Raw genomic sequence first — 13132 nt, forward strand, 5'->3', positions numbered from 1 at the left:
CACAGAGGTAGGACCTTCCACACCTAGAGGGAGGTACCACTAGGGCAGGGGCGTCCGATTTTAGAATAATCCATTGGGTATGGGACAACACCGAGGGTCGGCATACCCCGCGTGTGGCATCAGCCACGGTTTCCAGCGCAGGCGCCAGGAGCCCCTCCGGGTACTTCCCCATCCGTCCCATTCCATTCTCCTGACGCATTTGAGCCCGAGTGGACACCCAGTCTGAGGTGGCAACCTCCATTTTAACATCGCCGACTCCACCCCTCCGTTTCTACTTGGTCTCGTCCAGCTGGGCAGCAACAGGGTGTGAGATTGGCTCTCCGACGTATGGGGCGGGGTCAGATACTTTCTAAGCGGTGATTGGTCCCGGCGAGATTGCGGGAGAAGGCCCTTCCGGGGCGCACCTTGCCTCCGGATAAACCCCCTAGTCCCCGCCCCCGTCTTCGCCTAGCCAGTTCCCACTGGCCCTCTGGCTGGAACAGGCAAGACCATGGCTGAGCGGGAGCTCAGGGTGAGGGGTCTGTGTGTGGTTTTTGTGCATGCGTGCCTCCGTGTGTGTGTGTGTGTGTGTGTGTGTGTGTGTGTGTGTGCGCGCGCGCGTGCGTCTGTGTCTGTGTCTGTCTGTGCGAGCGTGTACCTGTGTGTGGCCTTTCAGAATTTCTCTCCCGAGTCGAACTACTCACCGACCGACTGCCTCGAGGGGCTGAAGATGCTGTCCCAGTTGGTGGTTAGGTTCGGCGCAACATCTGGCTTGTAGCCAGTGTCTGGCGCTGGACGCGCGCGGTGACCGTGCCGTCTTCACGTGAGCTCTTTCAGCCTTGTTCAGCCCTAACTCAGTCACAAGCCTAGGCGGGTGCGTCTGGCACGGCACTGTCAATCGTACAGATGCAATCAATTAATGTCCAGGGCGAGGTCTGTGCGCTTGTTTGGCGTCCCTGTCTAGGAAGGAAAGTGTCAGGCAGTTTGGGGATGTGTATCGCTATAGATAGGACAGTACTGATGCAGTTTGGGTACATTAGATGTTTCTGAGCCTTTGGGGGGATTGTGAGTGAGTGGGATATGCCGTCTGAGTGGATTGTGTACGCTATGGGATAAGGTCTTTTAGGCTGATGTGCCTGTTCATCTGGGGGTGCACTTTCTGAGCTTTTTGTGCATTGGTGTCCCTGGGTCTGAGATCTCTATGTTGGCGTCTGGACCCTAGGGTGTGAGGTCTCTGAGCTGTTTGTGATTCTGGGTTTCAAGTTGTGATATCTCTGAGCTGCCTGGGGTGGGGGCATTGTCTTAAGGTATAAAGCATCGGAGCTGTTTGGGAGTCTGTATCCAAGGTGTAGGTTCTCTGATTTGTCTGGGGGCTTTATCTGAAGGTTCTGTGATGTTTCTGAGTTACTTGAACTTCTTTCTGTTTTCTGAGGTCTTTCCATTAGCTTGGGAGGTGTCTGCATGGTTTGGGAGTCTCTCTAGGATGTGACCTATCTGAGCAGATGTCTGTTGTGTTCTAGATGAAGACGTTGGTCTGTTGGGGTGCAAGAGTAGACTCCGTGTGTATGGCTTCTGTTGCTTTGGGGAGCCTGTGGCTCGAGTTGTGAACTCTCTGTGCAGAGATTTTTGGAATCTTTTTTAGGTTGTGTTCAGTGATCTCTCTTTGTTGTCTCTGGGTATCTCAGCTGTTTGGCGTCTGTGTCTCAGAAGTAAAATCTTTTACCTTTGTGATTGTGAGGTCTTTGTCCAGGAACTGAGGGTTTGGGAACGTGGCAGATAGGATGCCAAAGCCCAGAGCCCCAAATTCTGGTTCTGTGTCATCGGACAAGTCACCTGTCTCCTGAAGCCTAAGTATGTATCCTCTTCAATAAAGTGGGGCCAGGGACTGTCTTGGAAGGTACCTGTACAACTTAGAAGTGTGTGTAAAGGTCTTGACTCCCAGCCATCCTTCCCCATGAATTTTCTGATCACCTGCCGTGTGCCTGAGTACTTTTCTAGGAGTTAGGAATGCAACACAAGACAAAATTGACAACATCTCGCATTTTGTAGACTTAGCCAGTACGTCTATATTGACTACCAGAGGGGCAAGTGCTACATAGAAAGATAAGGCCGGTTAGAGAACAGAGCATGTAGGGAGCATGTTGTTATCTATTCAGGGTGATGAAGGGAAGGACTCCCTCAGACGGTAGTGACTGAGCAGAGAGCGAAGGAAGTGAAGGAGCAGGGCTGTGGAACTACCTGCATTGTTAGATCACTGCAGGCAGAAGGTACAGCAAGCGCATCAGCGCTCAGGGGAAATCCACTGGGTGTGTTCCCGGATATCAAGGAGTCCTGTGATGCTGGTAAAAACCCTCATCACTAGGGTTGAAATCAAAAGGTGTCTGGTATTGCTGTCTCTGTTTCTCCCACAACCTGGGAGGGAGGTGGTCTTCATCCCCATTTTACAGACAGAGGACCCAAGGATCCAAGAAGTATGTAGAATCTGCTCTCCTGCTTACCCTGAAATTGCTAAAAGAGGGGGAAACCTTGTGCTCTGTCACAAGAGACAGAGGGCTTAAGTGTCAGAGCTCCAGGGTGGACACCGTCCACGCTGGCTGTTAGCCAGCCAGCTGCTATAAGCGTTAATACAGGCGTCATGACCCTCATTACGTTTCTACACTTGATGGAGGTCAGGACTGAGAAAGAAGTGGGGGTAGAGAAGAGAGGCAGGAAGGGAAAGCTGAAGAGCAGTGAGGAAAAAAAAAAGCACTGGCTTCATGATATTGCCCAGATTTGGCCCAATTCACCTTAATTAACTGATCAAATTGAGATATATTTACCTCTTCCCTCTCCCCTTTCTTTCCCTTCCCTTCCCCTCCCCATTCATCCCTAAAGCCATTCGGTGCTACAGAGCAAGGCAAGTGTACGTGCATAGGGGCATCTTGTACTTGAGGAGTCAGAGCCCAGGCACGGTGAGAAGGGCATCCGTACAGAAGAGCAGGCTGCCCTGGGGACAGAGCCCAAGGTGGTGAGGAGGATGTCCCTGGGGGTTGGGTGGGAAGAAGGCTGACTGGCTCAAGGATCCCAACTTGAGGGCTGTATGGAAGTCAAGGTCAGAGAATGGTTCATCAGAGCATGTGGGGGTGGGTGTCTGTTGTGCAAGAGGGCTGGCTTATATGCATTGGGGTTCATCAACTCAGTAAATGTGTAAGGATATTGGGAGACACAACTCTCACTTTTGGAAAAGGGAATTTCAAATACAGAAAGGAAGGAAACAACAAATGCTGAGGTGTTACATTGGGATTGGAGGTCTCCGCGTGAACTCATGCTTTTCAGTGTGTATGTGTGCGTATATGCATAGATTGAGAGAGAGAGAGGTATGAATGTATGTGTGTTGAAATGGGAGAGGGAAAGGACCAATGAGCCTGGCTCAGCTTATGGTACCAGGAATAAGGGACAGTTCAAGGAAGGATTGGGTGATGTCAGAAGGACACAGAAAATTGCCTGAAGGGTTCCCACTGGAACATACTGGGGATAATTTTATTTTTTCAGCTTTATTGAGATACTACTGATATACAACTTAAGTAAATGTAAGATGTACAAGGTGATGATGTGATACATGTATATACTGTGAAATATTCACTATGTGAGGTTAGTTAACACTCTGTCCCTTCACATAATTATCATTTCTTGTGGTGATAACATTTAAGATGTCCTCTCTTAACTTTCCCTATATAATACAGGATTATTAATGATAGTCATGCTATCTATATTACAATAGATCCCCATAACTTAATTATCTTCTGGCTGGAATTTTGTACCCAAGACCAACGTGTCCCCCCCCCCCCCCCAACCTCTGGCAAACACGATTCTAATCTCTTTCTGTGAGTTTGGCTTTTTTGTTGTCCACATATGTGAGAACATACAGTATTTCTCTTTGTCTGTCTGACATATCTCAGCATAAAGCCTTCAAGGTCCATCCAAGTAGTTGTAAAAGGCAGAATGTTCTTCCTTTTTTAACGGCCAAATAATATTTCATCCTGAATCTATGGCACATTTTCTCGATCCGTTGATCCCTCCATGGACCCAAATGTCATATCCATATCTTGGCTGTTGCTGCATAGTAAATCATAAAATTGGTGTTACTCCTCCAATTTTCTTTTTCTTTTGCAAAATTATTTGACCGTTCTAGTTCCTTTGCCTTTCCACATAAACTTCGTTATCAGTGTATATTACCAAAAAGTCCTACTGGGAGTTTTGATTGGAATTGTATTAAAATGATGGATCCCTTTGGGACTTGTTGACATCTAAATGATACTGACTTTATCGACCCATGAACACAGTATGTGTTTCCATTTATTTAGGTCTTCTTAGACTTCTTTCCTCAGCTTTTTGTCGTTTAAGGCATACGGATCCTGTGTGTGTTTTGCTAGGCTTGAGGGGAGGAGGCTGTTGTAAATATGGTATGGTATGTGTAGTTTCGGCTTTTTGTTTTGTTATGTAATCGCTCATTGCTAGCATGTAGAAATTTGCTTGACATTTTGTGTTGAGCTTGTATGCTGTTACAACGTTGAATTCATTATTAGTTCTAGGAGGTTCTTTTTTAATTTTATGGGATTATTTCTGTACATAATCATGTCACCTCTGAATTGGAATAATTTTATTTCCTCCTTCTTGATTTTTCTTTTTTCTTTCCTTTCTGCAATGGCTAGGCCTTCCAGCAAATATTGAATAACAGAGGGGAGAGTGGATATGTTAGCCTCATTCCTGGTCTTTGGAAGAAAGCACACTGTCCTTCTCCATTAAGAAGGATGGAGGGTGTAGGTATTTTTGTAAGATGCTTTATATCCAGGTTAAGAAAGCTCCCTTCTGTTCCCGGTTTGCTAAGTGCGTTTTTCGTGAATGGCTGTTGAATTTTGTCAGATGCTTTCTCTGCATGAATTGATGTGATCATGTTCTTTTTTTATATGATTTACTAATTATTTACTAATAATTACTACTATGATTTACTAATTATTTTTTAAAAGATTTACTTATACTTAAGAGAAAGAGAGAGAGAGAGAGAGTGTGTGTGTGTGTGTGTGTGTGTGAGTGTGAGCTGAGGGTTGGGGGAAGGAAGCAGAGGGAGAGGGACAAGCATACTCCCCGCTGAGCACGGAGCCCAACATGGGGCTCCATCCCAGGACGCTGAGATCATCATGACCTGAGCCAAAACCAAGAGTTGGACGCTTAACCGACTGAGCCACCCAGGCAGCCCTATTAACTGATTGTTGAATACTACACTGCCTTTGCAGTTCCAGGATAAGCCCAATTGGGTCAAATTGTATTATTATTATTTTTTTATATATTATTGAATGTGATTTTCGTACTCTCTCTGATTTTGGTATCAGGGTAATGCTAATCTGATAAAATGATTTGAGAAATGTTCCCTCTCTTCTATTTCCTTGAGGGGGTTATGTAGAATTGCTGTTAGTTCTTCTTAAATGTCTGGTACGATTTTCCAAAGAAAATCACGGCCTGGAATTTCATTCTTGAATGTGTTTAAATTAAAAAAAAAAAGTAAATAATGTGTTTTTCAGATTAACCGGGTGATTTTTTTGTTCTTTGGTTTTTGGTTGAGCTTTATTTTTTTTTAATTTGTAAATTGTCTTTTTTTTAATAATAAATTTAGTTTTTATTGGTGTTCAATTTGCCAACATACAGAATAACAACACCCAGTGCTCGTCCCGTCAAGAGCCCCCCTCAGTGCCTGTCACCCATTCACCCCCACACCCCGCCCTCCTCCCCTTCCATCACCCCTAGTTCGTTTCCCGGAGTTCGGAGTCTTTATGTTCTGTCTCCCTTTCTGATATTTCCTACCCATTTCTTCTCCCTTCCCTTCTATTCCCTTTCACTATTATTTATATTCCCCAAATGAATGAGACCATATAATGTGTGTCCTTCTCCAGTTGACTCATTTCACTCAGCGTAATACCCTCCAGTTCCATCCACGTTGAAACAAATGGTGGGTATTTGTCGTTTCTAATAGCTGAGTAATATTCCATTGTATACATAAACCACATCTTCTTTATCCATTCATCTTTCGATGGACACCGAGGCTCCTTCCACAGTTTGGCTATTGTGGACATTGCTGCTAGAAACATAGGGTGCAGGTGTCCCGGCGTTTCATTGCATCTGTATCTTTGGGGTAAATCCCCAACAGTGCAATTGCTGCGTGGTAGGGCAGGTCTATTTTTAACTATTTGAGGAACCTCCACACAGGTTTCCAGAGTGGCTGCGCCAGTTCACATTCCCACCAACAGTGTAAGAGGGTTCCTTTTTCTCCACATCCACTCCGACATTTGTGGTTTCCTGCCTTGTTAATTTTCCCCATTCTCACTGGTGTGAGGTGGTATCTCATTGTGGTTTTGATTTGTATTTCCCTGATGGCAAGTGATGCAGAGCATTTTCTCATGTGCGTGTTGGCCATGTCTGTGTCTTCCTCTGTGAGATTTCTCTTCATGTCTTTTGCCCATTTCATGACTGGATTGTTTGTTTCTATGGTGTTGAGTTTAATAAGTTCTTTATAGATCTTGGAAACTAGCCCTTTATCTGATATGTCATTTGAAAATATCTTCTCCCAACTGTAGGTTGTCTTTTAGATTTGTTGACTGTATCCTTTGCTGTGCAAAAGCTTCTTATCTTGATGAAGTCCCAATAGTTCATTTTTGCTTCTGTTTCTTTTGCCTTTGTGGATATATCTTGCAAGAAGTTACGGTGGCCGAGTTCAAAAAGGGTGTTGCCTGTGTTCTTCTCTAGGATTTTGATGGACTCTTGTCTCACATTTAGATCTTTCGTCCATTTTGAGTTTATCTTTGTGTATGGTGCAAGGGAGTGGTCTAGTTTCATTCTTCTGCATGTGGATGTCCAATTTTCCCAGCACCGTTTATTGAAGAGACTGTCTTTCTTCCAGTGGATAGTGTTTCCTCCTTTGTCGAATATTAGTTGACCATAAAGTTCAGGGTCCACTTCTGGATTCTCTATTCTGTTCCATTGACCTATGTGTCTGTTTTTGTGCCAGTACCACACTGTCTTGATGACCACAGCTTTGTAGTACAGCCTGAAATCTGGCATTGTGATGCCCCCAGCTATGGTTTTCTTTTTTAAAATTCCCCCGGCTATTCGGGGTCTTTTCTGATTCCACACAAATCTTCAAAAAATTTGTTCTAACTCTCTGAAGAAAGTCCATGGTATTTTGATACGGGTTGCATTAAACGTGTAAATTGCCCTGAGTAGCATTGACATTTTCACAATATTAATTCTGCCAATCCATGAGCATGGAATATTTTTCCATCTCTTTGTGTCTTCCTCAATTTCTTTCAGAAGTGTTCTGTAGTTTTTAGGGTATAGATCCTTTCCCTCTTTGGTTAAGTTTATTCCTAGGTATCTTATGCTTTTGGGTGCAGTTGTCAATGGGATTGACTCCTTAATTTCTCTTTCTTCAGTATCATTGTTACTGTGTAGAAATGCCACTGACTTCTGGGCATTGATTTTGTATCCTGCCACGTTACCAAATTGCTGTATGACTTCTAGCAATCTTGGGGTGGAGTCTTTTGGGTTTTCTATGTAGAGTATCATGTCATCGGTGAAGAAGGAGAGTTTGACTTCTTCTTTGCCAATTCGAATGCCTTTAATGTCTTTTTGTTGTCTGATTGCTGAGGCTAGGACTTCCAGTACTATGTTGAATAGCAGTGGTGGGAGTGGACATCCCTGTCTTGTTCCTGATCTTAGGGGAAAGGCTCCCAGTGCTTCCCCATTGAGAATTATATTTGCTGTGGGTTTTTCGTAGATGGCTTTTAAGATGTCGAGGAATGTTCCCTCTATCCCTACACTGTGAAGAGTTTTGATCAGGAATGGATGCTGTATTTTGTCAAATGCTTTCTCTGCATCTAATGAGAGGATCCTATGGTTCTTGGTTTTTCTCTTTCTGATATGATGAATCACATTGATTGTTTTACGAGTGTTGAACCAGCCTTGTGCCCGGGGATAAATCCTACTTGGTCATGGTGAATAATTTTCTTAATGTACTGTTGGATCCTATTGGCTAGTATCTTGTTGAGAATTTTTGCATCCATGTTCATCAGGGATATTGGTCTATAATTCTCCTTTTTGGTGGGGTCTTTGTCTGGTTTTGGAATTAAGGTGATGCTGGCCTCATACAACGAATTTGGAAGAACTCCATCTCTTTCTATCTTTCCAAACAGCTTTAGTAGAATAGGTATGGTTTCTTCTTTAAACGTTTGATAGAATTCCCCTGGGAAGCCATCTGGCCCTGGACTCTTGTGTCTTGGGAGGTATTTGATGACTGCTTCAATTTCCTCCCTGGTTATTGGCCTGTTCAGATTTTCTGTTTCTTCCTGTTCCAGTTTTGGTAATTTGTGGCTTTCCAGAAATGCGTCCATTTCTTCTAGATTGCCTAATTTATTGGCGTATAGCTGTTCATAATATGTTTTTAAAATCGATTGTATTTCCTTGGTGTTGGTAGTGATCTCTCCTTTCTCGTTCATGATTTTATTAATTTGAGTCTTCTCTCTCTTCTTTTTAATAAGGCTGGCTAATGGTTTATCTATCTTATTAATTCTTTCAAAGAACCAACTCCTGGTTTTGTTGATCTGTTCCACAGTTCTTCTGGTCTAGATTTCGCTGAGTGTGCTCAAATCTTTATTAACTCTCTTCTTCTGCTGGGTGTAGGATCTATTTGCTGTTTTTTCTCTAGCTCCTTTAGGTGTAAGGTTAGCTTTTGTATTTGAGTTCTTTCCAGTTTTTGAATGGATGCTTGTATTGCGATGTATTTCCCCCTCAGGACTGCTTTTGATGCATCCCAAAGATTTTGAATGGTTGTATCTTCATTCTCATTAGTTTCCATGAATCTTTTTAATTCTTCCTTAATTTCCTGGTTGACCCTTTCATCTTTTAGCAGGATGGTCCTTAACCTCCATGTGTTTGAAGTCCTTCTAAACTTCTTGTTGTGATTTAGTTCTAATTTCAAGGCATTATGGTCTGAGAATACGCAGGGGACGATCCCAATCTTTTGGTATCAGTTCAGACCCGATTTATGACCCAGTATGTGGTCTATTCTGGAGAAAGTTCCATGTGCACTTGAGAAGAATGTGTATTCAGTTGCGTTTGGATGTAAAGTTCTGTAGATATCTGTGAAATCCATCTGGTCCAGTGAATCATTTGAAGCTCTCGTTTCTTTGGAGATGTTGTGCTTAGAAGACCTATCGAGGGATCCCTGGGTGGCGCAGCGGTTTGGCACCTGCCTTTGGCCCAGGGCGCGATCCTGGAGACCCGGGATCGAATCCCACGTCGGGCTCCCGGTGCATGGAGCCTGCTTCTCCCTCTGTCTGTGTCTCTGCCTCTCTCTCTCTCTGTGACTATCATAAATAAATAAAAATTAAAAAAAAATAGAAGACCTATCGAGTGTAGAAAGAGCTAGATTGAAGTCACCAAGTATAAGTGTATTATTATCTAAGTATGTCTTAACTTTGGTTATTAATTGATTGATATATTTGGCAGCTTCCACATTCGGGGCATATATATTGAGGATTGTTAAGTCCTCTTGTTGGATAGATCCTTTATGTATGATATAGTGTCCCTCTTCATCTCTCACTACCGTCTTCGGGGTAAATTTTAGTTTATCTGATATAAGGATAGCTACCCCTGCTTTCTTTTGAGGACCATTCGAATGGTAAATGGTTCTCCAACCTTTTATTTTCAGGCTGTAGGTGTCCTTCTGTCTAAAATGAGTCTCTTGTAGACAGCAAATAGATGGGTCCTGCTTTTTTATCTATTCTGACACCCTACGCCTTTTGATGGGGTCATTAAGCCCGTTCACACTCAGAGTTACTATTGAAAGATATGAGTTTAGTGTCATCATGATATCTATTCAGTCCTTGTTTTTGTGGATTGTTCCACTGGACTTCTTCTTAAAGGGGAATTTTAAGAGTCCCCCTTAAAATTTCTTGCAGAGCTGGTTTGGAGGTCACATATTCTTTCAGTTCCTGCCTGTCTTGGAAGCTCTTTATCTCTCCTTCCATTCTGAATGAGAGCCTTGCTGGATAAAGTATTCTTGGTTGCATGCTTTTCTCATTTAGGACCCTGAATATATCCTGCCAGCCCTTCCTGGCCTGCCAGGTCTCTGTGGAGAGTTCTGGTGTTACCCTAATACTCCTCCCCATAAAAGGCAGGGATTTCTTGTCTCTTGCTGCTTTAAGGATCTTCTCTTTATCTCTGAAATTTGCAAGCTTAACTATTAAATGTCGAGGTGTTGAACGGTTTTTATTGATTTTAGCGGGGGGGGGGGGATCTCTCTATTTCCTGGATCTGAATGCCTGTTTCCCTTCGCAGATTAGGAAAGTTTTCAGCTAGGATTTGTTCAAATACATATTCTGGCCCTCTGTCCCTTTCGGCGCCCTCGGGAACCCCAATTAAACGTAGGTTTTTCTTCCTCAGGCTGTCGTTTATTTCCCTTAATCTATCCTCATGGTCTTTTAATTGTTTGTCTCTTTTTTCCTCAGTTTCCCTCTTTGCCATCAACTTGTCTTCTATGTCACTCACTCGTTCTTCCACCTCGTTAACCCTCGTCGTTAGGACTTCTAGTTTGGATTGCATCTCATTCAATTGATTTTTAATTTCTGCCTGATTAGCTCTAAATTCTGCAGTCATGAAGTGTCTTGGGTCCTTTATGCTTTTTTCTAGAGCCACTAGTAGCTTTATAATAGTGCTTCTGAATTGCCTTTATGACATTGAATTGTAATCCAGATTTTGTAACTCTGTGGGAGAGAGAACTGTTTCTGATTCTTTCTTTTGAGGTGAGGTTTTCCTTCTCGTCATTTTGCTCAGTGCGAGTGGCCAAAAACAAGTTGTATTGGGAAAAGGAGAAAAAGAGAGGAGAGAAAGAAGGAAAGAAAAGACAAAAAGAAAAAAGAAAAAAGAAAAAAAGGAAGAAAAAAAGAGGAAAGAAGAGAAGAGAAAGAGAAAGAAAAAGAAAGGAAAAAAAAAGCGTGGGGGAAGCAAACAGAAATCCAAAAGCAAAAAAAAAAAAAAAAACCTTGGGGGAGTATCTTCTGATTCTGTATACTGTAAGTCCCTTGACTTCCCCTGGAACTTGTCCCTCTAGCTGGTCTTCTGGGGGAGGGGCCTCTTGTGCTGATTTTCAGGTGTTAGCACTTCGGGGAGCTGCTCAGCCCCCTGCCTGGTTCAGGGTTCAGTGAGTTGTTTATCCTGTTTATCGGGTGAGGCCACCATGAGGCTCAGTGCGGGTTGTTTACCTTGTGAGGCCAGCTCTGGAGCCCTGGATTCAGCTCCCGCAGTAACTTTGGAGCTCTCCTGCAGGGGCCTGGAGGCTCCGGGGGCGGGGCCGCTGATCTGCTCAGCTTGGGGCAGGAGTGTCCTTGCTGTCCTGGGACCTCCTGGCCTCTGCCTGTCCCCGGGGGTAGTTCGGATCCTGGGCTGTGTCCCCGGTGCCCTGTGCTCCCGAGCCTGTGCTGTTGGATTTGCGCTCCCGGCAGGGCAGGCCCCTCTCCGCGGAGCCGCTGCCAGAGCCCCTCCGAGCTGCTCCCGGGTCAATGCGTGTGCGCCCTCCAGCCCTTTAGGGAGCTCGGCGCACTCTCCCCGGGGCACAGGTGTCTGTTAGTGTCCCAGGGAGCCTGTGGGCATCCCCGCCCTCCTGGGGTCCTGCTCTAACTCCCTGGGAGCGCCTTTCCGCCCTGGGAAGATTGGTGAAGCTCCTGCTTCTCCTGGACGGGGCTTTCCTGTCCTGGGGGCACTCGCCCCGGCCTTTGCCCGGCTCCTCGCAGGGCCCCTCCCCCTTGGATGCCTTTTGTTTCTTTATTTCTCTCTCCCTCCCCCTCCCCCATCTTCCTGCCTTGATAGAAGTGTGAACTCTTCTCACTGTAGCATTCCAGCTGTTCTCTCCTTAAATCTCAGGCCAAATTCGTAGATTTTCAGGATGATTTGAAGGTTATCTAGGTAATTTGGTGGGGACAGGTGACTTGGGGACCCTACTCTTCCACCATCTTGCCCCTTCTCCTGGTTGAGCTTTGTTTGTGCCTTTCAAGCAATTCTCTGTTTCATCTAAGTTGCCAAATGTAGGTCCATAGAGTTATTTTGTTCGAATCCTGTTAACTTTTTTGTATATTTTTTATTGGAGTTCGATTTGCTCATCCTGTCAGTGCCCGTCACCCAGTCACCCCATTGCCCCGACCACCTCCCGTTCCACTACCCCTTTTTCGTTTCCCAGAGTTAGGAGGTTCTCGTGTTCTGTCACCCTCTCTGATGTTTCCCTCTTCTTCCCCTATAATCCCTTTCACTATATTTTATATTCCCCGAATGAACAAAACCATATAATGACTGTCCTTCTCCAATTGACTTACTTCACTCAGCATAATACCCTCCAGTTCGATCCACGTTGAGCAAATGGTGGGTATTCGTCGTTTCTAATGGCTGAGTAATATTCCATTGTATACATAAACCACATCTTCTTTATCCATTCATCTTTCGATGGACACCAAGGCCCCTTATAAACATTGGGGTGCAGGTGTCCTGATGTTTCACTGCATCTGTATCTTTGGGGTAAATCCCCAGCATTGCAATTGCTGGGTCATAGGGCAGATCTATTTTTAACTCTTTAAGGAACCTCCACACAGATTTCCAGAGTGGCTGCACCAGTTCACATTCCCACCACCAGTGCAAGAGGGTTCCCCTTTGTCCGCATCCTCTCCAACATTTGTTGTTTCCTGTCTTGTGAATTTTCCCCATTCTCACTGGTGTGAGGTGGTATCTCATTGTGGTTTTGATTTGTATTTCCCTGATGGCCAGGGATGCGGAGCATTTTCTCATGTGCTTGTTGGCCATGTCTATGTCTTCCTCTGTGAGATCTCTGTTCAGGTCTTTTGCCCATTTCATGATTGGATTGTTTGTTTCTTTGCTGTTGAGTTTAATAAGGTCTTTATAGGTCTTGGATACTAGCCCTTTATCTGATAGGTCATTTGCAAATATCTTCTCCCATTCTGTAGGTTGTCTTTTAGTTTTGTTGACTGTTTCTTTTGCTGTGCAGAAGCTTTTTGTCTTGATGAAGTCCCAGTAGTTCATTTTTGCTTTTGTTTCCCTTGCCTTCCTGGATGTATCTTGC

General features: G+C 44.3%; 1 protein-coding gene across 12 annotated transcripts in view; it reads left to right on the forward strand.

Moving 5' to 3' along the window:
• Positions 1 to 380: 380 nt before the first annotated feature.
• Positions 381 to 13132, forward strand: part of FAM156A (family with sequence similarity 156 member A) — a 58194-nt gene continuing 45442 nt past the window's right edge. For 6 of the 12 annotated variants that reach the window (XR_005386942.1, XR_005386943.1, XM_038589106.1 and 3 more), the window contains exon 1: positions 384 to 511. Coding sequence is in view for 1 of the 12 variants with exons in the window: in XM_038589095.1 (XP_038445023.1) it covers positions 491 to 511 (21 nt within the window). In the remaining 11 variants the exon portion in view is untranslated. Of the gene's footprint in view, positions 512 to 13132 lie in introns of all 12 variants that reach the window. The other 6 variants (XM_038589103.1, XM_038589095.1, XM_038589094.1 and 3 more) reach the window with 6 other exon arrangements.

This window comes from Canis lupus, unplaced genomic scaffold (genome assembly GCF_011100685.1).
Source record: "Canis lupus familiaris isolate Mischka breed German Shepherd unplaced genomic scaffold, alternate assembly UU_Cfam_GSD_1.0 chrUn_S1653H1847, whole genome shotgun sequence".
Lineage (NCBI taxonomy): Eukaryota > Metazoa > Chordata > Mammalia > Carnivora > Canidae > Canis > Canis lupus.